Source organism: Pelodiscus sinensis, chromosome 19 (genome assembly GCF_049634645.1).
Source record: "Pelodiscus sinensis isolate JC-2024 chromosome 19, ASM4963464v1, whole genome shotgun sequence".
NCBI lineage: Eukaryota > Metazoa > Chordata > Testudines > Trionychidae > Pelodiscus > Pelodiscus sinensis.
The window spans coordinates 18750168-18775886 of record NC_134729.1 but is presented as its reverse complement, the minus strand read 5'-3'; the positions used below and the strand labels follow the sequence as shown (position 1 = coordinate 18775886).

At 58.6% G+C, this 25719-nt stretch overlaps 1 protein-coding gene across 3 annotated transcripts; it reads right to left on the bottom strand.

Annotated features, from left to right (window-relative positions):
• Nucleotides 1-4517: 4517 nt before the first annotated feature.
• On the bottom strand, nt 4518-25014 carry HAPLN4 (hyaluronan and proteoglycan link protein 4). 3 transcript variants are annotated; one of them, XR_012896693.1, is made up of 6 exons: nt 24750-25006; nt 20760-20865; nt 16799-17161; nt 13102-13404; nt 8298-9097; nt 4518-6972 (listed from the first exon to the last, which is right to left on the bottom strand). XR_012896693.1 is itself a non-coding variant. In XM_075902826.1 (6 exons), the coding sequence occupies exons 1-6, from the start codon at nt 24750-24752 to the stop codon at nt 9080-9082; spliced, it is 987 nt and encodes a 328-aa protein (XP_075758941.1). In that variant the 5' UTR covers nt 24753-25014; the 3' UTR covers nt 8940-9079. The 3 variants fall into 3 exon arrangements, 2 of the variants coding, with proteins under 2 accessions (XP_075758940.1, XP_075758941.1); XM_075902826.1 differs by lacking the exon at nt 4518-6972 and adding an exon at nt 11074-11267 and having other exon boundaries at nt 8940-9097; nt 24750-25014; XM_075902825.1 differs by having other exon boundaries at nt 6259-9097.
• Nucleotides 25015-25719: the final 705 nt, after the last annotated feature.

Below are 25719 nucleotides of genomic sequence, written 5' to 3'. Positions count from 1 at the left end.
TGATTAGAACAGACCCTGGCGTCTGACAGCCCAGGAATAGGAGGGGCTCAAAGCCACTTTCTGCTCTGCCCCAGGCTGCACCTTCTGTGCTCTGCCCCCAGGGGGCGCAGCACCGACTCTCTCCCCTTAGGCCCAGGGGCCGGATGTGGCCCCCAAATTGCCTAGATCCGGCCCCCGAGGCTCAGGGCTCCCGCTGCCCCACCGTGGGGCTGGAGCACACAAAATCACGGACCGGGCCGTGTCTGGGCACAGCTGAGGGCGTCCGCTCAGGGTGAATTGCTCAAATCCGGGGCTCCTTACAGCCCCCAGACTGGTGACCTCTCCAAACCGGCCACAAACCAGTCCCACAGAGCGCTCCAGCTGCCTGCCTGAAGCCTCCCGAGCAAAACCCCTCCCACACCCCAGCAATATCCGTGCCCCAGATGGCCCCGGGCCTCATACACAGGTGGGGGGTCCTAGCACCCAATCCCACCTACCCCGAACAAGTTCTGTCCGGTTCCAAGAAACCAGCCACAGATCCCTGGTCAATTTACCCTCTGGCCCTTACCCACGAATCACGCTGAGCCAATCCTTTAGCATCTAACAGCTAAAGGTTTATTATTACAATAAAGAAAAGCCTGAGAGTGAGGTTGTTAAAGAATAGTACGTTACATGCACCGAATCTCCCAGTCCTCAATGCAGGCTCTAGCAGAGATGTCACAGCTGCTGGTTTAAAAGTCCTTGTTGCGCATCCTAGGATCAGGATGGGTCCACAGGTCTTTCCGGCTCTTCGATCCCTGCGTTGCTGCCTCTGGGATGAAGTGCTGAGCTGAGAACAAAATGGAGTCCTCCACATGGCCTCTTTATACCTCCTTCCTGGCCTCTTCTTGTCCGCAACTGGTCACCTGGTCCTCAGCCTCTCTCTGCTGCAGCTCTTAGACCTCCACCCTCATGCTTTAGGTGTGTCCTTGGCCCATTGAGAGCCATTGTCCCCAGGACCTCACTAATTAGCATGTCCATAGGCCGGGCTCTGCCCAATGCTCAACCACATGCAGGGAAATATTCAGTTTCCACACAGATTACAGATTCCTACCTACACACACACATTATACACTCACATGACTAGCGTACACAGGATCAGCAGACAGTGAGCTTCTATTCAACACCCCATATGGCCCCCTTCTATACCATTCTTGGGGCCAACACCCCCACCTATGGGTGCATCAGTGGTCTGGCTGCTCCCCTCAAGATCCAGGTCCCAGCAGGGCTGGGAGGGGAAGGGCCGGGGACCGAGCTGGGTGGCCAGAGGGGGCTGGAGGTGGGTGGCCAGAGGAGGGCTGGGGGTGGTGTTTCAATGACACGGCTTCTCCGGATCCGAACATTGCTGGTGGTGGCCGAGCGCCGGAGCCATTTGGTGGCTCGGTCCCATAGGGAGCCTCTGGGAGCATCAGGCTGCTCCAGGGCCTTGGGCCAGAGGTGCTGGGCTAAGGACAGAGGGGGCGTGTCCGCGTCTGTTTCGTGGATTCCGCCCATGTGCTCTGGCCTCTTCTCCACCGGGCCCCGTTATTTTTATCCTTTCTCTGGTTCCTCCCGCGTCTCGCTCGGCCTGGGAACGGGCTCAGGGGAGAACCACCCGCGAGGCCCCTCCTGGGCGCCGATCCTTTGTGCAGCTGGGTTTATGTTCCAACCCCGCCTCCCCCCAGATAAAACAACGCCTGGAGATCAGAGGTGGCCCTGGGCGTCTCCACCTCTGATTCGGCCGCCCTGCTGTTCCAGGAGCGCCTGGCATCGATTTCCAGGCTGTGCCGGCAGCAGAACGAGGCAGGGGCTGCGCCTTCGCAGCGGGCAGCGGTGGGGACGGAGCTGTAACTGACACAGGCACATGGCGCTCGCGATGGGTGTTGGAGGGACGGCTGGATCCCATGGTCCCATCTCCTCAAGTCACTGGAGCCCGTGGGGCACAGGGCCGGTGAAGAAAGGAGGTTTTAGGGGGCTGCAGCCCAGGGCCCCTGGCAAGGAGGGGCCCCACAAACAGATCTCCAGGCCCCCCAAAGTGCGGATCTTTTGGGGGGTCCCCCTTAGCCACTAAGCCCCTGCATTCCCACCCACCTGGACGGACGTTTGCTTCGTGCATTGCCGTCCCCCAATTCTTCCCAGTGGTCCATGCCCCCGGGTGGATGGAGCCTTCCCCGGCTTGGATCCTGGTTCAGCTCCGGTTCAGTGCCTGGGAGCGGCGCTGCTACTGACGGGCCCCACATTGGGGATGGATGGGGGGGGCACAGCCTGGGATGGGCCCCTTCGCAGGCGGGGGAGGCCTGGCCCCAGGCTGAGCAGGAAAAGCCTTTTATCTCCAGGCCTGTCAATCCGGCTCCATTCACCGGCGGGAAATTAATTTTAAGCAACCGTAATGTCCCTCCGCGGGCTCGTTTTCCCTGCTCCGGCCTCGTTGTCAGGCGGGCGCTAATGAATCACCCCGGCTGGCAAAGCCATAAATAACATGGCAGCGGGATTCTGCCACTTCACCGAGGCCTTAATGGGTCCGTCAAGAGCTCGTCTGCCTGAAACACGAGGCCTCGGCTCTGAGGATGCTGCTGGACACCAGCTCGGCTTCACCGGGGGAAGCGAGCCGGCTTCCTCCCTGCAGGGCTCTGCCACAGGCGCCAGCCTAGCTCTAACCACTAGGCACCGTTCTCCTCCCAGAGCTGAGAGGAAACTCAGGCCTCCTGTCCTGACCTGCCCGTGGCCTCATCTAACCAGCCATCCATAATCTCGTCCTAGCCATAAGCGTAGAACGGAGGACCTTGCCGCTCTAACCACTAGACCACACAGCATAGACCAAGTTCTTGCTACTGAGCCTCCTTAGCAAGCTTCCCAAAGCGAGAGAGATCCCAGCTTTGCTGCCTCCATGGCAGTGGACGGGACTTGGGGGGACGGAGGAGGCTGGGGGGCCAGCCCTGTGTACAAAGGGGGCAGCTTGGCAGAGCTGCCTCTGGGCTCATCCATAATAGGCAAAGTTCTGGGGCTTCACATCTGCTTGGGGGAGCCGAAGGGGGGGACCCAGGTGCAGCCATGCCCCCCACCTTGTGCTCTGCCCACAAACTGCTCTGCAAAGCCCCCGGCCTGGGAAGGCTCAGCAGAGCCGTCTGGCCTGGGGGAAACCGGGCCCGTTGCTGCACCTGCCTCCGCGCTGGCTCCTCTTGGCTCCTCCCTTCCCGCAGCCAGAGCCTAATACCCCCCCTCGTTTCCCAACCACCCGCGCTGCCTGCATAGAGCTAACCCCAGTGTGGAGCTGGGCGAGCGCCTGGCAGGGCTGGCGTGGGGGGGCCTAAGTCGCCCCCCTGCCTGCCGGAAAGTGACCTGCGTAGCCCACACACCTGCTGGGGGTGCAGGGGCGGCCCGGCCATAGAGGCGAACTGGGCGGTCGTCTAGGGCGCCAAGTTAAATGGGGCACCAAATATCATTGCGGGGTTTGGAGGTGGGGGCGCCGATGGCATGGTTCGCCTAGGGCGCCAGTTGCTGGCAGCTAGTCTAGGGCCGCCCCTGTGGGGGTGAGGCCCGGCCCCATGGAGTGGCACAGGGACCGGCGGTTTTCAAAAGATGGGCCGCGAGCCAGGACTGGGTGTGGAATGTCGGGCGCTGGGTCACAGAGCTGCGGGGTGGGCGGGGGAGAGAGACTGTTTGGGGGGGTGGCTAAGGCAGAGCATCCTGGCACAGCAGCTTGTGCTGTGGCCTAGTGGGTAAGGCATCAACCTCCAAAGCCTGGGATTTGTGTGGTTGAGTCCTGCCCATCCATCCCCCCCCCCGGCTATTCTGAGGGGGCTGCTGAGTATCCCCACCAGTGGCTGCACCTTGCATCAGCTAAAGCTAGGGCAGAATAAGGAGCCAGCTGAAAACAGGGAGGTGGGGTGGGAATCCCAGTGGGAGGGAGGATAAGACACCAGCTGAACATTGCACAGAGCAGAAATCCTGGGCTGTGTCTAGACTGGCCAGTTTTTCTGGAAAATCAGCCGCTTTTCCGGAAAAACTTGCCAGCTGTCTGCACTGGCCGCTTGAATTTCCGCAAAAGCACTGACTTCCTACTGTAAGAAATCGGCGCTTCTTGCGGAAATACGATGCTGCTCCCGTTCGGGCAAAAGTCCCTTTTGCGCAAAACGTTTGCGCAAAAGAGCCAGTGTAGACAGCTCAGATTTGTTTTGCGCAAAAAAGCCCCGATCGCAAAAATGGCGCTTGGGGCTTTTTTGTGCAAAAGCGCCTCTAGATTGGCCACGGACGCTCTTCCACAAAAAGTGCTTTTCCGGAAAAGCGTCCGCGCCAATCTAGACGCTCTTTTCTGCAAATGCTTTTACCGGAAAACTTTTCCGTTAAAAGTATGTCCGGAAAATCATGCCAGTCTAGACGTAGCCCCCTAGTTTTCCCAGCTGGAGGGGTGTGTAAGAACAATAAGGACCCAGTTGAGTGTAGGATGGTGGGGTGGGGTGGGGTGGGGTGGGAGTCCCTAGTGGGTAAGGCGTCAGCCTCCGGAGCCCTGGTATGTGGGTTCATGTCCTGCACTGGGAGCCTCCAGGCATCCACCACCAGCTTTCCAGGGGGTTGGGATCAGAGGGAGATAGGCATAATAAGGCAGTTTTTCTGGGAAAACGATACTTACATCCACACTGCTATTGCAGGCTGTGACGTAGTGGGGGGAGCTGTCTGCTCTGTAACCCAGTGTGCTATGGGGGTGCCTTGCTGGTTGCTGGGCTTGGGCACTGGGTGACCTCCATTGGCAGCTGTTGGTAGCACGGCCCAACAGGACAGCGGATGAGTCACTAGGCAAGGGTCTCACAACCTGTCCGACCGGTCGCCTCCCAGGGAGAGAGACAAAGGGAGGAAGGCGGAGACCAACCCCTGTCTGGGGGGCAGGGCTGGAAGAGAGTCAGTTCCTGTCTGGTATCGTGGAGGAAGCAGCCTAAGCAAAGGGCTGGGATTTAGGGGCCCAGTCTCCCCCATCTCAAGGGGGGCTGAGGCATCCTAGGCCTGGCCCTGTAACTAGATTCCATCGGTGCTGTGCTGCATCCTTGGAGAAGCAATAAACGCCCTTAATCCTATTGGCTGGCGGAGTCTGTTCGTGCCACTATGGGGGGTGCAGGAGTTAGGGGAACCCCGACGCGTCGTCACACACGCGTTTGACAGCAAGTCGAAAGAACGGAGGGGCTTTTCAGACGGCGGTACCCCTCATTCTACGAGGAAGACGCCTTTTTCCGAAAAAGTTAGCTCGGAAAAAGGCCTGTGTGGACACGGGCGAGTGTTTTCCTCCAGGAAAAAGCACCGGTGCCCACGCCATCCACCATAATCACAATTGAAATGCGAGCTAGCGGCCAATCACGAGGGATGTTATCGTGCGAAAAAGCAGGGCGCGTGTTCGATGCACGTTTGCTGTCTGGACGCTGTCCTTCGGAAGCAGGTTTTCCGGACGATCGCTTCCAGAAAAGCGTCTTCCGAAAGAAGCCTGCGATCTAGACAGAGGCCCAGTGGCCTAGTGGGTAAGGCCTTTAAAGCAGCAGTGTCTCAGCAGCTCATGCTGCAGTGCAGCCGGGTCTTACGGGGCGCGCCGCTTTCCTTTCCCCGCGGGGTGCAGGTGACGTTGACAAGAGAGCCCAGCTTGCCCTACTTAGGGGGTTTCCAGTTTTGAATTAATTTTTCATTTCAATTTAAAAAGTTGCCCAGTGTTTGCTCCAGCATCCTTGGTGCTGCCAGTTGGCTCCAGCATCCTTGGTGGTGGACCCCTGCGGTAGAGGCTTATGCACTAAATTCCAGGGGTTCCCGGTTTGGTCTTCCCCCCGCGCCTCGCCCCCGGACTGCCCTGTGGAGGGCAGGGAGTTCTAGGGATGCCTCTCTCTTCACTTTGCAAACGGAGTCTGCTTGTCTGGGCCCCCTCCCTGGGCTCGCTGGGTCCTGTCCCGGGGCGCTGGCGTGTTCCCCTGCGCACACCCCATTTGGACCCAAAATCCGATTCCCGCACCGCTGAGCTCCGCTCCCCTCCCATTCGCCATGGCACAGCTGCCGTGCACAGCGCAGGAGCCAGCTGGACTGTTTCAAATTCCGGCAGCTATTTATTTTCATCAGCGTTTCGCGTCAATAAACATGATGAATGAAATGGACCCGGCTACTCCTGGCAGGCGAGAAACCGCCGCAAGCACCAGGCCTGCCTGATTAGCCGGCCCCAGCCAGAGCCACCGGGCGCTGCCCACAGCTGGGGCCGCATTTCTCCCCTTCTCACAGCGGACAGGGCTAGGAAAGGAAAGTGTGTGTGTGGGGGGGGGGCGGGCTCCCTGCTTCCAAACGCCAGAGAATTAGACCAGGTTTCGAGCCACGTCAGGGGGTGGAAAACCAGCGCTGAGGCCACGAAGCCACGAGGCCACACCCAAATGGGTGTGATCCAGGCTGTGTTTGCCCCACATGTGGCACAGGGAGCTGAGCGATCCCAGAGGAGCAAGCGTGCAGGTCCCACCCCCCTCCCCGGCGGCTGGGCCCCCTCCTGTGCACCACAGACTGGCTGCCTAAAAACAATGTCGGGGCTTCCCCTGGAGCAGGGGTCCCGGAAGCCAGGTACAAAGACATGAGCCCTCGGTTCATTCTCAATGAGCGGCAAAGCCTTTATTTCATTAGCCAAACCCCAGCCGACCCCCGGCCCCCAGTGGTCAGAAGGGAGGCCCCCCATGGATTTGGGGAGCCCCCTGTGGCTCCTCCCAGTTGCGATGTGACCCTAACCCCAGGGACAGAGCCCTTGGTCAGCTCTGCTGCTAACCCCAGAGCGGAGGGACCAGGGGCCCCCCACCCCGGTCGCTGGCGAGGTCCGTCCATCGCCCAGCCAGGCATGCGGCTGAGAGCAAAGGCCCGCCCGGGCGTCTCGGAGCGAATCAGCGTCGCAGCAGGAGCGGGAGAGGCCAAGGGACCGCATGCACCAGGGGAGGGGGGAGAGCCCCAGCCACCGGGGTGGGCTCTGCTCCGGGCCTGCAATTAGGGAAACACACACTACCAGGGTTAACGAGCCCAACCCCCTGCACGTGCCCTGTCCTGGGAGGCAGCACCCATCTGCAGAGCAGGAGGAAGCCAAAGCCCCGCCCCTTTTCCTGTCCCCGCCCCCTGTCCCTAGGCTCCTCCCCCTTGCTCTAGTTCTCTCCCATGTAAGATACCGGGCCCGTCCTGCAGGGGGCTGATTGCAGTGGCAGCTCAGGGCACTCCGACCCTCGCAGGATTGGGCCCTATAGGGAAGCGCTAGTCACCCCACGTCTACAGGGCAGCTCCCCCTTTCTCGGGGGAATGTCAGAGGGGGACCCTGGCTGGGAATCTCTCAAGGACCTCACCGTGGGGGTGGAAAACTCCAGTCCCTTTTTAATTTGCCTGGGAGAGGGAAAAACCACAACACTTGTGCTTTGATTGTTTCGTGGACAGTGACAGGCGTCAGCGACAGACAACCCTGAAATGCAAGGCCAAAGCGACCACACCCCAATCGGCCACTGCGGTTTGTTTCATCTTAACAGCGCCTGGTTTGCCAGAACCAGTAACGTGTGCAAATTCTAGTTTTCCCATAGAGCCCAGCTTGGTATACACTGGGGGAGAGGCAAGGTGGATTCACCCTATCACAATGAATGCGGATGTGAGACTGCTGCCTCCTGCTGGATGGAACCTGAGCAGCGCTATTGACGATCATATGCCCTGTACTGCATAGCGCTCACGGAGATTCTCCTACGGCACAAAGTGTGTGTTTGAATCCGGAAGGTCAGAGTTCTGTCCCCACTGTCATGGTGACATTAGATCCGCTGGTCAAGAATAGCAGAATTCCTGCCTGGCTATGGATCTGTTATAGTACTAAACTCAAAGCCACAGCGGGGATTGTTGAGTCAGGTATTTTCCATGTACGGCGGGGAGGGGAGGGGTTGCTATACAAAAGCTTGTGAGTGAGTCCTGCTCTCAATGCACCTGCCTCCCTGTCCCTCCTAGGCAGCCCCCTTACAGAGGGTAGATTCAGAGGGCGTAGAGCTTGGGAGCTTTGTCAGCACATAGAACATGTGGCTTCCCTCCGGAGTCCCACCGTGCAGACCCGGAGGCTGGAGAAGGGCTCGTCTCCTGGGGCCGGGTGCTGAGACATGCAGATTCCAAGCGGTGCTGCCCACCCAAGGCCCTCCGCTGGCCTGGCCTCATGCATTAAGCCACTGAGCATCCGCCCCACATGTGGGGCAGAAGTTGCCCCCACCGTGACGGGGGAGACGTGCCCCCCCCCGTTTTCCATCCTCCGCCCTCAAGGCAAAAGGCCCATCCGAGTCAGCAGGACTCACCCTCACATGCTGGCAGGAGCTGCCCCTGGCCCCATTGCTGTGGGGAGCGCCTGGGGGAGGCGGCAGGGGTGACGGACCAGCCCTTCCCCCTCTGCAAGCCGAGAAAGGCCTAAAAATCCACCCCAAGCGCCAGGCGCAGCAGCAGGGAAAGCCGGGGAGTCCGGCGGTTTTGTAGGAAAAAGCAAGTGAATTGAAGCTGGCACGGTACCCCTCCTGCTCCCTTCCCCTCTCTGCCACAGCCATGCCCTGGAAAGGGTCACCGCTGTGTATGTGGGGGGTCCCTTCTGCTTCCTGTGACACTGGAAGATCCCTTGGTGACAGGGTCCTGGTTCCAGATGAGTCGGGCTGGCTGGAGTGGGGGGGGGGATAGTTACTATGGTAACTCCGGCCGTGACGTTTGTCCGATGGTTGCAAGAGCGGTTCTGTCCCCAGGCGAGCGGCGGTAGCCGCCTCTTACACCGGGAGAGGCCTCCCCTTGCCCGGCGCCTCCCCGCGGGCCTTGGGGGACCCCTCGCCGGCCTTCTTGTAGCAATAGACCCCAAAAAGCTTGTACTTCTTATCCGGGAAGCCCAGGTTCCGGACGCCGGGTTCCCGGCCCCCGCAGCGCACCCGGGGGTTGACGATGGGGTAGCGGATGCTGCCGTCCTCCACCCAGCCCGCCTCGCACTTGTCCAGCAGCTGGGTCTTCCAGGCCGCATAGAGCTGGCCCACCTTGGCCATGCGAGCGCCGCTCTTCTTGCAGGCCTGGAGGGCCTCCGGGTAGCTCAGCTTGCGGTAGGTCTTCAGGAAGTAAACTTTGCCTGGGGGGGCAGAGGAGGGGCCAGGTTACAGGACTGAGCTCCGCTCTCAAGGGGGACAGGACGGCTGCTCCGGCCGTGCACCAGCCTCGCACCGTGGGCAGGGCCTGAGCCTACAGTGACCGCAGCCACTAGCGACACTTCTAGATCCAGGATCGGCCTCTCCCTGCCCAGAGACGCTGGGGGCGGGGGTCTCTGAGTCTCTCTCAGACCGACCAGGGAGACACGGCCTCCAACTGGCCCAGCCTAGCACAGGTAGGTGGGTAGGAAGGACGCAGGGGCGCACTGGTGCACTGCTCCAGCAAGAGCTGCGGCAAAAGCCAGCAGGGAGCTAGCTAACGAGCTGGCAGGGACCTGGCTTGTGAGAGGACTAGACCTGCAAGAAATTTTAAATTACTTTCACCACTGGAAGAGGGAGGGAGGGAGAAAGGAAGAAAGGAGGGATGAAGGAAGGGAGGGAGGGAGGAAGGAAGGGAGGAGGGAAGGAGGAAAGGGAGGAAGGGGGCAAGGAAAAAAGAAGAAAGGAGGGAGGAGGGAGGGAGGAAGGAAGGAGAAAGAAAGAAAGAAAGAAAGAAAGAAAGAAAGAAAGAAAGAAAGAAAGAAAGAAAGAAAGAAAGAAAGAAAGAAAGAAAGGAGGGATGAAGGAAGGAAGGGAGGAGGGAAAAAGGAGGGAAGAAGGAAGGAAGGAAGGAAGGAAGGAGGGAGGAGGGAGGAAGGAAGGAAGGGAGGAGGGAGGAGGGAGGAAGGAAGGAAGGGAGGAGGGAGGAGGGAGGAAGGAAGGAAGGGAGGAGGGAGGAGGGAGGAAGGAAGGAAGGGAGGAGGGAAGAAGGAGGAAAGGGAGGAAGGAAGCAAGGGAGAAAGGAAGGAAGGAAGGGAGGAGGGAAGGAGGGAGCTGTGCTGGGCATTGCAGGGCAAAGACCAGCCCCATTAGCAGTGGGTCAGGGCTCAGAGACTGGGGAAGGCTGAATTTTCGGCTTGGTTGCCGTTGCCAACATCTCCGCCATGCCGGGAGCCGCGACAGGCCTGAGCTCCAGCCCCCCAGCACCCTCTTGCAAGGGGCTGGCCTAGCTGATCCTACCCCCCGGGGGTGGGGGCTATGGTGGAGCAGGGGTACTGCTGCTTCCCGGACCGGAGCAGAAGCAGATCCAAGTCCCACTGTGCCCCAGTAGGGGCAGTGGGGAAACAGGCCCCCGCCCGGCTGTGTCACTGGGCGGGGGCGAGGAATGAAATGCTGGGCTGGGATGGGCCAGGGTCTGTACCGAGAAGGTCTGGCCGGGCTGGCGGGTATCACAGGCAGGGGGAGGCGTGGCTTTCCCAACCCGCCAGCTTGGCCCCGCCCAGACTCCGCCCCCGGAACGCCCACTGTCGATGTTGCTGGCCCTGAGTGCCCGCCCTGCCTGTGCTCTGGGGCCGGGAAGGCTGGGGCCACACGTTGCCCCGCCTCTCCGTGGTGCTGAAGCCTTGGCGCCTGTGAGGGCGGGGCCTGAGCAGAAGGGGCGGGGCTGAGGGCTTGCCTCTCCCTGCCCTGCCTTCACCCATCACCCATGGGTCTGGTTATGGCATCCCCACGCTGGGCCCTTTTCTGTCGTCCCCCCCCCTCCCCGCCCCGCCAGGCACTGGAGCCAGCTTGGCTCTGCCCGGCCTCGGGATCCCCCAGTGCCCCATTACCCCTTCCGATCCCTCCGCGCAAGGGAGGTGCCCTACATAGTCCCTGCCACGAGGAAGCAAGGTGAGGCCGTCATCCGCCAGCGATGGGGAGCAGGGGGACTGGCCGCTTGGCTGCCGAGGAATCAAGCAGCTCCTGGAAATTAATTCTTAGACACGTCGAGACGGATGGGGGCTGCGACGAGCCCCCCCAGCTATTACCTCCGCTATTTATCCCGCCTGCTATGATTAAATAAACATCTGCAGAGCCTCCCTCTCCCCCGCGCCGCCTCCCGACCCCCCCGGCCCTGCCAGCCAAAGAGTAATTTACACACACGCAGGGACGGCCCTTCCAGCTCCGATCTGGCATCATCCATCATCCGCCCTCTCTCCCTGTTGCAGCCGCCTGCTTCTCCTTGCCTGGCCTCTGCCCTGGGGGAGGCAGGAACTACGCACTGAGTCACGGACCGTGTCCAGCACCTTGCCCTGGGCCTCTCTGGAGCAGGAACCTTTTTGGGGGCGAGAGCCGCTGACCCACAGAAAACACAGTCGAGGGCGGCACACACGCGAGAAGCGAAAAACAAACCAACCACCTGAGTGAGAAGGAAAGAGACACGCCCCCCATTTCCCTCGCACACCGATGCCTGGGGATGGGGGGGTCTGGGCTAGTAGATTTTGTGAGCCCCCCTAAGCTCTGGGGTGGGGCCAAAAATGAGGGGCTCTGTGGGGGTGGGGGCTGGGAAGTGGGGGCTGGGCGGGAGGGAGGGGGCAGGAGTGGGCTGAGGGTTGGTGGGTCTGGGAGGGTGGGAAGGTGCAGGAGCGGGCTGGGATTGGGAGGGAGGGTGAATGGTCTGGATGGGAGAGGGTGGGCAGGAGGGGGTGCAGGAGCAGGCTGGGGGTGGTGGGCTGGGAGGGAGGGAGGATGCAAGAGCGGGTTGAGGATTTAGGTGGGAGGGGATCCAAGAGATGGGTGCGGGGTCTGGGAGATGTGGGGGGCACTTCCTTAGTGCAGCTCCCTGGGGATTCTTCCAGGCAAGCCCCCCCTCTCCCCGCTGCTCCTATTGGCTGCAATTATGGCCAATCAGAGTAGTGGGGGGAAGCCTCCAGCCAGTGCTTAGCTGCGCTGCCCTTCAAATTTGGCCCCACAGCAGGTCTGAGCTTCCCAAAGGGTCTGCAGCGCCTTCGTGGCCCCTTTGGAGGGGTCGGCAGATCATGGGCAGAAGGCGGCAAAGGGCCGGCTGGGGTAGGGAGCAGGGGGAGGCGGCTAGGAACACAAACATCTACAGGCCAAAGCCGATCTTCTCCTGAGTGATTTCCGCTGGCCGAAGGCGGGGAAAGGGCTGGGAAGAGACGGGCCAGGCCATGGTCCCGGGGGAGGCTGGGGAACACCTCACCCGCCTGCACTGAGCTATCCTGCCCCCCTGGCTGGAGGAAGCAACAGGCCTGGTGAAAAGCATCAATCGGCCCCAGTGGTGCTGGGCTGGGCCACTCTCTGTCCCTCTCCGCATCGGGTGAGGGAGGAATCCAGCTCCTGCAGCCCCCTGGGGTGGGGCAGAAAACAGCTGCTGCTCCGGGGGGCAGGGTCGCATGGGAGAGAGGTACAGGGTGAACGGAAAATTCCGTGGGGGGGGAGGGGTCAACCTGCCTCTGCGGCACAGCCTGGGGCCAGCAGGGGGCGACAGCAGCACGAAAACGGGTTGAAAGGAGGGGCGGGACTGGAAACGTCTTTTTTTCCAGATGTTTTGGAGGAGAAATCACCACTGCTGCCCGGTCGGCTCCATGCCCCCCAGAGGGCTTGGCTGGCCGCACCGCTGGCACCATGCACCCGCTGGGCCAGGCCAGCAGGAAGAGCCATCAGGAAGGGGATCAGCTTAGAGACAGCGCTGAGCGATTGAATCCCACAGCTCAGGCTTTCTCTCCCAGGCACTCCCCGGCTTGGGCCCCGTGTATCCAAGCGAGCCAGGCCCTGTGGAACTCACTGTCACAAGGTTTATGCTCGTCCGGGCAGGGGACAGAGCTTCCTTCCAGACTTGAGGCTAAACTCCCCCTGGAAGAGGAGGCTGTCCCAGATCAGCCCACCCTCAGTGCCAGCTGGTTCTCTGCCCTGCCTTCTGCGACACAAACACAGCAGGGCGCACATGGGAAGATCCCAAAGCCCTCCGCTTGGGGAGGGGAGAGAGAACAGACCACGAGCGACTGAGGCAAAGCACAGGGCTGGGGAGTGGGTTCTCCCACAGCTGCCTGCGTGACCAGGTGCAGGTCGCGTCCCCCTCCCACCCATGTGCCGTGCCTCAGTTTCCCCCTGTGCCGGTGCCGCTGCCCTGTGTGTCTCGGCCCTGCCCCCCAAGGGCAGGGGCTGTTACCGTTCAGGTTGGAGGTGAAGCAGAAGGCATCGTAGCGCTCGTCGTCCTTGTGCCGGTACCCGTAGTTCCTGACCCCCACGGGGGTGTCTTTGCGGCCGCACTCGGCGCGGGGCCTGGAGATGGGGTACTGCACGGAGCCGTCCTCCAGCCAGCCGGCGTTGCACCAGTCCATGCCCTCCCGCCAGGCCTGGTGCAGCTGGTCGTAGGAGGCCAGGATGCCGTCCTGGGCCAGGCACGCCTCCTGGGCCTCGTGGAAGTTGAGGGTGTAGCGGCCGAGGCGTGGGTGGTACGGGAAGATCACTCCTGGGGGGGACACAAGCAGAGCAAAGTGCCGGCTGGGGGGGGCACACGGCAATGGCCGAACGGGGAGCTGCGCAGGGTGGGGGAACAGCCATTGGGTCTCCAGCATCAGGGCCCCCGTGGGATTTCTGCCCCCCAAGCACAGTCCTTTACAACTGCTCCAGTGTCTGACGGGATCCCCCGCCCTGCCCCGGCCCACTCCCTGCCTCCTTCTGAAGCATCAGTTCTCGGCTGCGGCTGGAGGAGAAATACTGGCAGGACCATTTTGATCACTGTCTTCGGTCCACCCCCTCCGGGGCGCCTGGCGCTGGCCGCTGTCGGCAGACAGGACACTGGGCTAGATGGACCTTTGGCCTGACCCAGTACGGCCGGTCTCATGTTCTTATGACCGGTGGGTGTCATAGGCAGGGGGAGGCGTTGCCTTCCCAAACCGCCAGCCTGGCCCTGCCCAGACTCCGCCCCCAGAATGCCCACTGTAGGCTACTGGGGGCGGAGTATTACTGCCCCTGAGTACCTGCCCTCTGCATGCTCTGGGGCAGGGGAGGCTTGGGTGGGAGTGGGGTGGGCAGCTTGGCTCCCATGGGGGCGGAGCCTGTGTAGAAGGGGCGGGGCTGGACTGGGTTTCTCTGCTCCTTGACCCACCACCCATGGCTAGAGCATCAGAGCAAGCCTGGCCTCCTACCTCCAGATCAGGAAGAGAACTTCAGACTCCTCGCTCTCTGCACCCCTCCCATCTCGCTTCCCCTTCCCCCCCCCCCCCCCCCCGCATCTGGATCTAGGACTCAGGAGGCCTGGCTCCCAGGCCTCTGTTGTAGTCACTGGCTGTGTTCTCCTCCCAGGACCCCTCTGTCCCCTTAACTCTGCCCCAGCCCCCGGGGAGACCTGCCCCCGTGTCTAACACAGGAGCCATCTGAACGTTCATCCAAAGCGTGAGTCAAATCCTGGCCGACACCCACCGCGGGGCTGCTGTCCCCGGGGAACAAGGCTGATCTGCCCCGGCACCTGCTGGGTTGTTCTCCCGCGTGGGCACGTCACGCTTGCTTTGGAAAAGCAAGTAAGACAGGGTGAGCTGCAAGTGACCCCCGCCCGGCTGCCTCCCGGCGCCGCGGCGGGGAGGGATGGATGCGCCTCTCAGCCGTGCCAAGTGAGCGGCGCCTCCGCCACCTTGACTGGAGCCGGTGCCCGAGCTCTGCCAGGCTGCCGAGTGAGATGCCGGCTGATGGATAAAGGCATCTCTCCAGTCGTCGCGTGCTGCCCTCCCTCCCCCCACTCATTCCTATCACCCGGCCCCGATCCTGGGGACGAAATGGCAAGAGGTACTGGAGCACCCGGGCCAGGCATCACCTCCTCTAGGGTCCCCCTTCCTGCTTCTCCGGGGCATCATTACCCAGTGGCGCTAAGGCAGTTCTTGGCAAGGAACCGATGGGGAGGATTTGCCAGCCTGACGCTACCTGGATGAGCCAAGGGGAAAGCAAAGCAAGCATGAGACAGTCTACAGCACGGCCAGGGCAGAAGGGGGTCGGGCCCCTTGGGTTCTATTGCTGGCTCCCGGGGGGCAGTGCAACCTAGCAGTTAGAGCAAACAGGAAGTCAGGACTCTTGGCTGTGTCCTTCTCCCTGACCTTGGAGAAGTCAGTGATCTTGCCGGCTGGCTGCCAAGGGAGGGTGACTCCTCCCTCCCCGGGCTGGTGGGAGGACTAATGAATTGAGAACAGAAGGTGCTGCAAAAGGCTGATGCAGTCTCTGATCTGGCCTGTAGATACAAGAACATCAGAACGGTCAGACTGGGTCAGGCCAAAGACCCATCTAGCCCACTGTCCTGTCTGCCCACAGCGGCCAATGCCAGGTGCCCCAGAGGGAGGCAACAGAACAGGGAATCATCAAGTGATCCCTCCTCTGTCACTGATTCCCAGACAAACAGAGGCTAGAGATGCTGCTCTTATCCATCCGGGCTAATAAGTATTGATGGACCTAACCTCCATGACTTTATCTCACTCTTTTTTGAACCCTGTTAAAGTCCTGGTTTTTACAGCATCCTCTGGCGAGGAGTTCCACAGGTCGACTGTGCACGTATCTCCACTCAGGACACAACAGTGGGATGTGTCTGCCCAATAGGTCACTGTGCTCCACCTAACGTCACTCAAGGTGGGATTAATCCACACCCAGAGCGAGGAGAGTCACGCCGACCCAAGTGCTGGGACAGGCAACGCCCTGTTGGCAGGAGGGTTTCTCCCCCGACATGCTACCACCGCTCGTGGAAGCCGTGTGAAGCCAATGGGAAAAGTTCTCCAGTCTCCCCTACAAGTGCCGATGCGGCTCTGCCATGTAACCGCTGCAGGGCACAGGTAGCCGGAGACTTGGGTGTTGAGGAAAAGACCCAGAAAGAAACCCAAGGGCTGGGCTGCTTGTGATGGAGGGTTGGAGTGGGCAGCTCTGCTGGGATAAAACACCAACTTAGGGCAACATTTGCATCACTAGCCTGTAAGGCAGGGCAAGCAAGATACGGCCTGTGGGCTGGATCCAGCTGCCAAGCCTCTGAATTCGGCCCACGCGCTCCACCCACTGGGAACAGCCCCACACGGCTCCAAGCAGCTGGCTGCTCCATGTGCCACTCTGCGCTGTGCGGGGGCGGGGCTTCACGTGCTGGCCCCGCCCACCGCACAAGGTCTCAGCTCCTATTGGCCACTTCCAGGGGTTTGGATAGCATCCCCAGGATGCTCCCTAGGAAAAAAGCAGTTTTCCCCCGACCAGATGCTGAGAACATCTGCCCTGCGCTTGCCCTACACAGAACAATGCCACACTCCTATCTCTGCAGGTGGCCAGGAAGGATCAGGCTGGGGATGGCAGGGGATTGGCTCCAGGGGCGGGGCCTCAGGCAGAAGGGGCGGGGCTGGGGCTCGCCTTCCCCAGCTGGGCCTGCACACAAAAGCTTTACAGGCCTAATCAATTTGTGAGTCTTTAAAGTGCCAGAGGCAGGGGGCCATCAGCCTCGGGCAAGGGAGGGGGGTAATGCTCCATGCTCCATGCTCCATGCTCCAGGAGGATGAAAGGGGCGGGGCTGCTGTGCTGCTTGGAGCCCACCATGTGGGGAAGCAATTTAAAGGGGCCGGGGCCAGCAGCTCCAGGCTTTTCATATCCTCGGACCGGGCCACAGGACTCCTCGTCAGAAGTGGTAGTGCCCACCTGGCCTACGTGGGCAGGTCCAGGCGCTTTGGCTCCGTACAGGCACCGGGCCCGGCGGCTCAGAGCCTCTGCAGGCGGGAGGGGTGAGCCCACAGTGGAGAGCTAAGCCGCGTGCGTGCAAACCTGCGCCCACGCCACCAGCCGTGCCGAGCAGCCTGGGGCAGGCAGGACCCTAGGGCCTGCGGCGCCGCGAGCGTCTCCGGGGTTTCCTTTACCTTCCAGCTCCAGCCGCACCATGCCCGTGTCATCCTCCAGCTCATTGGTGACCTCGCACTCGTAGCGCCCGTAATCCTGCAGGGTGACGTTGCGGATGATGAGGGAGGCGTCTCCGGTCCCGTCCTCCTGCAGCGCCGTGCGCCCCCGGTAGCTCCCGAAGGCTCGGCGCTCCTTCCCCATGGCCACGAAGACGTCCGCGAAAGCCATCGGCTCCGTCACTTTGGTCCACTTGAGGCGGATCTCCTCCGGGTCGTGGGCCGACACGTCATAGTGGTACCGGCAGGGGAGAATGATGGTCCCGCCCCGGTGGGTGACCACCTTCCCGGGTGCCGTCTGGACGATCACGGCCCCGCTCTCATCCTCTGCGCACAGACACAAAGGAAGGCTCCAGGTGGGTTTGGGACCCCCCCACACACTTCCCCCTGCCCTGCCCCACCGCACCAAATCTCAATCCAAACAGGGACCCTCTCCCCAAAGAAATGAAAATACAGAACTTGTCTCTTCTGCTAGCATCCAGGGTAGGGTTCCCTGTAAGCCGGCTGCGCAGGAGAGCCCAATCTGCCCTGCTGATGAGCAGCGCACCCACCGCTTGTTCTTTGTGTGTCTAGTGGTGCTGCACATTCACACGTGCCTCAATGCACATAAAATTTATTCTGCACGTGCATGGGGGAAAAAATCCGCACATGGATGGAAAAGATTTGAGGGGCGTTCAGGGGGCGCGAGTTTCACAGCTTTGAATGCCAGGAAGTAGCATGTGCTGGGGGAAGGTTGTTAGGTGTGTCCATCTCTCGCACGGCCAGGTAGCCCGTAGAGACGTGGCCAGAAAACGGACTTCGCCTTAGGTAAAGCGTATGTCCGCTGTCAGCGGTTCACCTCCTTGCTGGATGCTGTGGCGGGTGGGGAGTGGAAGCAGGAATCCACCCTTGAAAGTGGTGCACATCTACTGGTGGTGCACATCTGCTCGTGCCTCGGTGCACAGAACAAAATGTATTCCACACATGGATGGAAAAAATTAGAGGGAATATTGCCCAGTCGCCACCACCTTAGGGTACGTCTACACTGTGCAGCTATTTCGGGATATCTCCTAGTGACCAAGGAACGCGCCCGTTATTTTGAAATATTTTTCGAAATAACGGATGCACTATTTCACTATCCCTTGCACGAGGATTAAGGGATGCTTGAAATAGTGCGTCTATACAGTGCCAAATTTCGAAATAGCCTATTTCGAAATAAAATCAAAATAAGATACGCAATTTGTGTAGTGCGAATTGCACATCTTATTTCGAGGTTAGAGTGCAGTGTAGACACACCCGTAGTGGCCCAGTCTTTGCTGAGGCCTCTTGTAGTTCATCTACAGTAGTATAACAGCTTACTACTAGTAGCTGCTGATGGAGTTACTCCTTTAGCTCAGGAGGTAGAGGTATGTGGCCAGGTACTTGGTTCAAATCCTGATGATGCCCTATAGGGGATGGGGTTGGGAGTTTATTAAATCTTCTGGACCTGGCAGCATAAAGGAAAAGGCCCAATGAAGAATAAGAAGGATCCATAACGAGATGTGACACAATGAAAAAATCAGGGCACGGGGGAGCAAGCGTGGACCCGGCTCACAAGCTGAACAAAGGCATTGCTTGCTGGAGGCATGAATCCTGTTGCCAGAGCAGCATCCCTATCATAATGCACCAGAAAGGTGCTTCCTCCCAGCGGTGGAACCTCTCACACAGCAGAGCCGGGGTGACGGGCATGTTAACAACACTTCTAATCTTTCTCATCCATGTGCAGATTTTTTCCATCCATGTGCAGAATAAATTTGTGTATATGCACCAAGGCATGTGTGAACGTGCACCACCATTAGAACTACACAAGCGCCCAGCTTACAGGAAACACTGGTATCCAAGGTTAATAGCAGAGCAGTAGATGCTTTAATATATGGTTACGTGATTTTCTTGGAGTCCAACAGAGTAGTAAATTAGTGGAACCATAGTTTATAACTATCTATAATACTTTTAGGAAATGCTCACAACCAAAGATGGCTGGAAATGGGTTTCCAGTTCATGAAAAACGTTGAGATTAAAAATAAATTAAAAATTCAGCTCAAATTGGGACCAAAAGCCAACATTTTGAATTTTTGCATGAAACGAAATGTTAAAAAAATTCATTTTTGGTCAGTCGAAACATTTCGTTTTGATTTTGACCATTTTAGTTCCTTTTAATTTGTGCTTCTTGTGTAACTTGTGTTTGTTATCATTGGGGTTGTGTTGTCTGATGTAGAAAACAAAGGAAATTGCAGCACAAAAAGTCACTCTGAAATCATAGAATCATAGAATACTAGGACTGGAAGGGACCTTGAGAGGTCATCAAATCCAGTCCCCTGCCCGCATGGCAGGACCAAATACTGTCTAGACCATCCCTGATAGACATTTATCTAACCTACTCTTAAATATCTCCAGAGATGGGGATTCCACAACCTCCCTGGGCAAGTTATTCCAGTGTTTGACTACCCTGACAGTTAGGAACTTTTTCCTAATGTCCAACCTAAACCTCCCTTGCTGCAGTTTAAGCCCATTGCTTCTTGTTCTATCCCCAGAGGCCAAGATGAACAAGTTTTCTCCCTCCTCCTTATGACACCCTTTTAGATACCTGAAAACTGCTCTCATGTCCCCTCTCAGTCTTCTCTTTTCCAAACTAAACAAACCTAATTCCTTCAGCCTTCCCTCGTAGGTCATGTTCTCTAGACCTTTCATCATTCTCATTACTCTTCTCTGGACCCTCTCCAATTTCTCCACAGCTTTCTTGAAATGCAGTGCCCAGAACTGGACACAATACTCCAATTGAGGCCTAACCAGCGCAGAGTAGAGCGGAAGAATGACTTCTCCTGTCTTGCTCACAACACACCTGTTCATGCAGCCCAGAATCACGTTTTGCTTTTTTTCCCCCCACACTGCTGACTCATATTCAACTTGTGGTCCACTATAACCCCTAGATCCCTTTCTGCCATGCTCCTTCCTAGACAGTCGCTTCCCATTCTGTATGTGTGAAACTGATTATTCCTTCCTATGTGGAGCACTTTGCATTTGTCTTTATTAAACTTCATCCTATTTACCTCAGACCATTTCTCCAATTTGTCCAGGTCATTTTGAATTATGACCCTATCCTCCAGAGCAGTCGCAACCTCTCCCAGCTTGGTATCATCTTCAAACTTAATAAGCGTACTTTCTATACCAATATTGAACAGAGCCGGTCCCAAAACAGACCCCTGCGGAACCCCACTTTGACAAAGCAAAGCTTCCACTTGGGAAAGTATTGACAGTTTTCAAACAGGGATGGCGGGGGGGTGGGAGGGAGTTCAGAAAAAGTTCAATGGGAAATGTCAGAATCAATACAATTCCATGGGAAAATCTGGTTTAGTCAAAATGGCATTTTCCAATGGAAAACTGGTGTGACAAAAAAAAATGTTTGTGACCAGTTCTTAGAACCACCTGTACCAAGCAACGGCTCCTTCCATCACTGCCCAACGTACTTGCTGGGTTGGTAATATTCTTCTAATGTCCTGTGTACAGATATGAACCCTTTTAAACCCAACCGTCCTATAAAGTGAGGCTAGTGCCTATAGCCAAGCAATCCCCAAAGACCTCAGCTGGCCTGTTGTGTAGGGGTGTGTCTACACAGCACAGTTATTTTGGAATAAGGGCTGTTCCCAGGGTTGTGTTCCCAGCTCTGCCACTGAATAACTGTGTGACGCTGCCCTGTGCCTCAGTTTCCCCACTCGGTGCCTCAGGGAAAAGGTTTCCACAGCAACAACTCCCCATATCTCCGGGTTGGAACCATCCCTTCGCAGCCCCCATTTTTTGTTCCCCTCCCCCTGAGGGCTCATCCCCTTGGGGTGGAAATGCTTGAGACTTCCTTCGCATGCAAAGGGGGGGCTGAAGTGCTGGGAGGGGGGCGAGCCTGCCCCTCACTCACCTGACACGTGGACGACCTTCTTGCGCCCCCTCTCGCTGAGCCCGGGGCGGGAGGCGAGGACGGCAGCAAAGAACAGCAGGGAGGCTACTTGGCACATGGGCAGAGTCTAGCAGAGAGAGAGAGAAACACCCTGGTTGGCTGGGCTGGCTCAGAGGTCTGATGCCCTGAGAGGGACCAGCAGCCCCCAGGCCTGACTCAGAGCCCCCGGGGCCTTCGCCACGTCAAAGAGCAAAGCAGGTGGAAGCACCATTGACTGGCCCGCGGGCAAAGAGATGTTGGACAGCGACATAAAACTCCCCCGCTGCCCACAGGGCCTCAGTCAAGGCCAGAGCAGAACCAGCCCCCAGCCAACACGCTCAGTGCAGAGACTGGCCTGGCTTTGCGCATGCATGACCTGGTACGCAGAGGAGGGTGAGGCAGATACTGGGGATGAGTGCGGGGGGGGGGGAGGGGGAGGGTAGGGTGGAGATTTGAATGGATGGATGAAGAGGATGAAAGATAGATAGAGAGGTGCAGATGATGATGGATTGACAGCAGCAGCAACAGGATAGATAGATAGATAGATAGATAGATAGATAGATAGATAGATAGATAGATAGATAGATAGATAGATAGAGGGGGTGTACGGGGATAGATAGATAGATAGAGGGGGTGTACGGGGATAGATAGATAGATAGATAGATAGATAGATAGATAGATAGATAGATAGATAGATAGATAGAGGGGGTGTACGGGGATAGATAGATAGATAGAGGGGGTGTACGGGGATAGATAGATAGATAGATAGATAGATAGATAGATAGATAGATAGATAGATAGATAGATAGAGGGGGTGTACGGGGATAGATAGATAGATAGATAGATAGATAGATAGATAGATAGATAGATAGATAGATAGATAGATAGATAGATCAGAGCCACATTATGACTTTCGTGGGCCCTAGGCACTGTGCCTAATGGAGAAGTCGGCCCTGGGATAGATAGATAGACAGATAGATAGACAGAGTGTATGGGGATAGATAGGCAGACAGACAGACAGATAGCTAGATAAGGTATATGGGGATGGATGGATGGATGGATTGATACATACGTACATACGTCGAGGGGGTGTATGCCGATGGATGGATCAGAAGCTAGACATGGCCATGGATGGATGGATGGATGGATGGATGGATGGATGGAGACAGATGGATATTTGTAAAGTGCCTTACGACTGTGAGCTGGGCACAGCCGATGGGCACCGCTCTCCCTCTGGCTTGGTTTAAGAGTCGCCAGAGGGCCACACAGACAGAGCCCCGTGGCATCCTTGTGAGTCACACACGCAGAGCGGCTCCCATCAGCTGATGAGTCCCCTTGTGGGGTAGCTCCCAGCCCAGCCTGCAGGGGGTGCCAACACCCCACGTTCCTTTTTATTCTGCAGTTGCGCTGGCAGCGAGCGAGGCTGTCCCCGAGCGCACGGTATCCCAGCTAGCGCCCGACCCGTGCCCCGCAGTGGCGACCGAATCCCATGGCCGTGCAGCCCTGTGCTGGCCCTGCCTCGCTGGGGAGGCCCGTGCAAGGGAAAGGAGCTGCCACCTCTCTGCTGCCTCTGGCACGAGGTGCCACACACCACTACACCGCCTGATTACAGCACATTGAATCAAGAGCAGGTGATGAAATTGGCTCTAATGTGTCTATTACACACCCCCTGCTTGGCTGGTAGCCCTCAGCCCTGCCCCCCAGCCCCTGCTACTCCAGCCCTGCCCATCTCGGTGTGAGGCTATGTCTACACTACGGGACACAGTCGAATGAAGATACTCAACTCCAGCAACGTTAATTGCATAGCTCAAGTCAAAGTCGCTTAAGTCGACTTTGGGTGCTATCCACACTACAGGAAGTCAAAGGGAAAACACTCTCCCTTCGATTTCCCTTACTCCTCGTGGAAGCAGGGCTACCAGCATGGACCAGAGCTCCCCTCTCTGTTCGAATTAGCCTATCTACGCTGGACCCGCTAATTCAAACCCTGGAAGATCGACAGCGGCAGCTTCGGTCTTCTCTGTAGTGTAGACGTACCCTAGGGAGTTATTTCAAAATAGTTATTTCAGGAGTTCTTATTTTATTATTATAACACCCAAAGTAGCTTACTTCAAAATAATAACTCTCGAAATAACTCATTTTGAATTAATAATTCCTGAAATAACTTCTTTCAAATCAATAACTCCTGAATAACGGTGCATCTACACTGCACCCGTAGGTCAAAATCTTATTTTGATCTAATTTTGAAATTTGAAATTTGGTGCTGTTTACAAGGGTTACAGGGACGTCGGAATAGTGCACCTGTTATTTTGAAATAACAGGTGCATTTAAAGACTCAGAATAGCTATTTTGGGATACTTCTGGTATCCCGAAATCTTGCCAATGTCTAGACGTAACTTATTTGAATAAGGGTGCCTCAACACAGCAGGATTTAACTCAAACGAAGCTACGCAAATTGAGCTCAGTCAGTTGCGTAGCTTATTTCAAAATAGCTTATTTGGAAATTGGGAGTGTCTACTCAGCACTTATTTTGAAGCAGAGCCCTCTTCCTCCGCCTTCCCTTACTCCTCATGCAATGAGGGTTACAGGAGTTGGAGTAAGAAGTCCTCCAGCTTGACAATTTTTCTACATTATTTCAAAATCATAGAATCCTAGAACACTAGGACTGGAAGGGACCTCGAGGGGTCATCGAGTCCAGCCCCCTGCCCTCATGGACTGCCTGCTGAGTAGGCACGGTCTAAGTTATTTCGAATAACGCTAGCTATTTCGAAATAATGGGGGCGTCTACACAGCACCCTAACCTCGACATCAGATACGCAATGTGCGCCACGCAAATTGCATATCTCATTTCAATTCTTTTTCGAAATAGCTTATTTGGAAATTTGGCGCGTCTACACAGCGCCAAATTTTGAAATAACGCGCTTTTTCGGGACATCCGGAACAGCGCGTGTTAAGATGCGGGGCAGCTATTTCAGGGTACCTCTGGAAATAGAGGTTGCTGGGTAGAGGCAGGGATGTCAATGCTAGGAAATGATTTCGAACTAGGTAAGTTAGCTGTGAGTTATTATTTCGAAATAACGACTCCCGAAAGAACGTATTAATCGTGTATTTCGAAATAATGTCCTAGCGTCGACACTCCCCCCGCCCACCACCATCCCGGTCCAGGCGCAGCTAGAAACGTGCCTGGCTCTTCCCAGCGCCTCCCTCTGTTCCAGCGCCAGGTTAGGAGGCTGCTGCGCCCACCTAGAGGGGGCGGGAGGGGAGCTCTCATTGCCCCCTTCCTCGGGGGGGGGGGCTCCCGGACCTCACCAGCACGGGGGGGCCGAGGGCCAGGACCTCACCAGCAAGGGGGGGCCGAGGGCCAGGACCTCACCAGCAAGGGGGGGGCGAGGGCCAGGACCTCACCAGCAAGGGGGGGGCGAGGGCCAGGACCTCACCAGCAAGGGGGGGGCGAGGGCCAGGACCTCACCAGCAAGGGGGGGGGGGCGAGGTCCAGGAGTCCCAGCCCGTGCACTGAGTTTGACGGGTCTCAGCAGAGGCGCTGGGTCCGGATGCCCGCTCTCCCATGCAGCGGGGCGGGGGGCTGGGCAGCCGCTGGCCCCCCTGGCACAGGGGCACCGCTAAACCCCCAGCACACCCGCAATCTCCGCCCTGCAGGGGCTGGCCGGGCCGGGGGGGGGGGGGGAGGCGGGGCCGGCCCGGGCCAGGGCGCTGCAGTGCAGCGGGCGGCGGGGCTGGGGGGCAGGCCCCGATCCGGGCCGCGGCGTGGGGACCGATGCGTCCTACGCGAGCGAGTCCAGGGGCAGCGGAGGAGACCGGGGGGGGGGGAGGGGGGGATCCCCTCTCGCTGCTCAGCTGCAGATCGGTCCGGGAGGGGGGCACAAGCCCTTCACCTCCTGCCCCCCCCCCCGGTTCCCCAGGCCGGCTCCGCAGGACGCGCCCCCCCAAGGTGACCCCCGGGGCGCGCTCACTCACCATTGCCCCGGGGCAGGGGCGCGGGTCCGGCCCGGGCAGGGCGCTGGGCCAGGTGGGCTCGGGGCATCCGGGGGGCCCGGGGGCTTCGCTGCTTCCCCTGCCTGGGGCGCCGGGTCCCTGCTCGCCAAGTCCCGCAGGGCCGGGCCGGGCTGGAGCCGCTGCAGTTACCGGCTGCGGATGGGCTGGGAGCTGGAGGGAGGGGAGAGGGGGGGACGGATTTGGGAAGGAGAAAGGAGCCAGGCTTGGTCACTGCCGGTCGGTGGGGGGAGCCTTGGGGGGTGGGGCTGCTACAGGGAGAAGCCAGGACCTAGAGACCCCCCCAGACCCGGCCCCTATGCCAGGCACCACACAGCCCCCCCAGACTGGAGCCCTCATTCCAGGCACCGCCACCCCCCCACCCCAGACCTGGCCCCTATGCCAGGCACCGCACAGCCCCCCCCCCCCCCCAGACCTGGCCCCTATGCCAGGCACCGCACAGCCCCCCCCCCCCCCCCAGACCTGGCCCCTATGCCAGGCACCGCACAGCCCCCCCCCCAGACCTGGCCCCTATGCCAGGCACCGCACAGCCCCCCCCCCAGACCCGGCCCCTATGCCAGGCACCGCACAGCCCCCCCCAGACTAGAGCCCTCATTCCAGGCACTGCCACACCCCCACCCCAGACCTGGCCCCTATGCCAGGCACCGCACAGCCCCGCCCCCCCAGATCAGCTCTCATGCCAGGCACTGTGCAGACCCCCCCTGCTGCCAAGCACCCCATTAGCAACAGTCCCTGCCCCATAGAGCCGAATGCACCCAACACAAAGGGGGCGCCCCCCCTGCACCCTCAGCGGAAATGGCAAAGCTCATTTCGAGTTAATTTCGAACCAGCCTATTTCGAAATGTGGGGCTGTCTACCCAGCGCTTTCCCGAAGCGGCCCTTGCTCCGCGTGGGACGAGGTTTACAGGGACGTCGGCTGAGCCAGCCCGCTCTC